The sequence below is a fragment of the Austrofundulus limnaeus genome, unplaced genomic scaffold (genome assembly GCF_001266775.1).
Source record: "Austrofundulus limnaeus strain Quisiro unplaced genomic scaffold, Austrofundulus_limnaeus-1.0 Scaffold142, whole genome shotgun sequence".
Classification (NCBI taxonomy): domain Eukaryota; kingdom Metazoa; phylum Chordata; class Actinopteri; order Cyprinodontiformes; family Rivulidae; genus Austrofundulus; species Austrofundulus limnaeus.
This window is the reverse complement of record NW_013952544.1, coordinates 525,146-526,386: the sequence shown is the minus strand read 5'-3', so window position 1 is coordinate 526,386 and position 1,241 is coordinate 525,146. Positions and strand designations below refer to the sequence as shown.

Here is a 1,241-nt window from a genome sequence, read left to right as displayed (position 1 = left end):
TGTCTATACAGATATAGGTGTGTCTGTATAGACATAAAATATAAAAAAAGTGTCTAGTAATTAAAGTTAAATAGTTTTCCATTTTTCTGAAACATTCTGCTTGATAACAAAAGTATMATTTTCTTTGGACTTTGCTGCTTTTTCAGTTATTTTCAGTCCAGTACTTCATCATTTTCAGATAATTGTTTTATTTTGTTCTTATTTTATGGCCCAGAAATCATTCAGATATAAAAAGGCTCCTAAACTCAAGTGATGAACCAGTTTTGTGCTGATCCGTGACAGACAACTTAGCAAAGAACCAATCTTTAAACTGCAGTGTTTAGGCACTTTTTTTTTACTACTACACTTAAATAAATTCAGTCTTCAGATGGAAGTTGTATTTGTGTTATTTTTCCCACTTTGTGACAGATGATGAATTTTGTTAATTTGACATGATCCTTTATGCAAACAAGAATCCTTTCTGTATTTATGTGGGTCAAGATAAGATTGTTTGGTTCAGTTTTTCCTCTCTCTGCACATATAATGAACCCAACAGTCATGTGGAGAGAACACTACACAGATCTGCATTAAAACTTGATGCATGTTTGCTCCACAGCTTGTGACTGCGACCCGGACGGTTCCCAGAACGGGGGGATGTGTGACAGCCACAGTGACCCCTCGCTCGGCACGGTGGGCGGTCAGTGCCGCTGCAAGGCTAACGTCGAGGGCCCCCGCTGCGACAAGTGCAAGACTGGGTTCTTTGGCCTGAGTGCAGAAAACCCTCAGGGCTGTCAGCGTAAGTGTCAGCTTCGAGTTTTAGATTGTCTCCTCCTCTTTGCTCCAACTCGTCCATTAAAGCAACAGTCAGCGACGGTCCTCATCCCTTTTWGGTTGCGACTTTTCAGCAAAATTCTCATAATCAAATCTGTAATGTGTAACTAATCATACACCTAACACTTGTTCATCCAACTTTTTCTGTCTTTAACTTTAAGCTTGTCAGTGTGACCACAGAGGAACCGTGTCTGGCAGCTCTTTGTGTGACTCGTTCAGTGGAGACTGCATCTGCAAGCGTCTTGTCACCGGACGCAGCTGTGACCAGTGTCTGGTGAGAAGACACACTGTGTTTTAGTTCCAATTTACAGAAAGTAAAGTGTGAATGAATGAATGTCCGTCCGTAGATAGGTAGGTAGGTAGGTAGGTAGGTAGGTAGGTAGGTAGGTAGGTAGGTAGGTAGGTAGGTAGGTAGGTAGGTAGGTAGGTAG

General features: G+C 41.6%; 1 protein-coding gene across 1 annotated transcript in view; it reads left to right on the top strand.

Annotated features, from left to right (window-relative positions):
• LOC106523000 (laminin subunit beta-2) overlaps positions 1 to 1,241 on the top strand; it is a gene marked incomplete at its 5' end in the record, with an annotated part of 29,201 nt that overhangs the window by 12,266 nt on the left and 15,694 nt on the right. Inside the window, 2 exon segments of the mRNA XM_014016279.1 lie at positions 596 to 775; positions 972 to 1,084. Coding sequence (XP_013871733.1) covers positions 596 to 775; positions 972 to 1,084 — 293 coding nt within the window.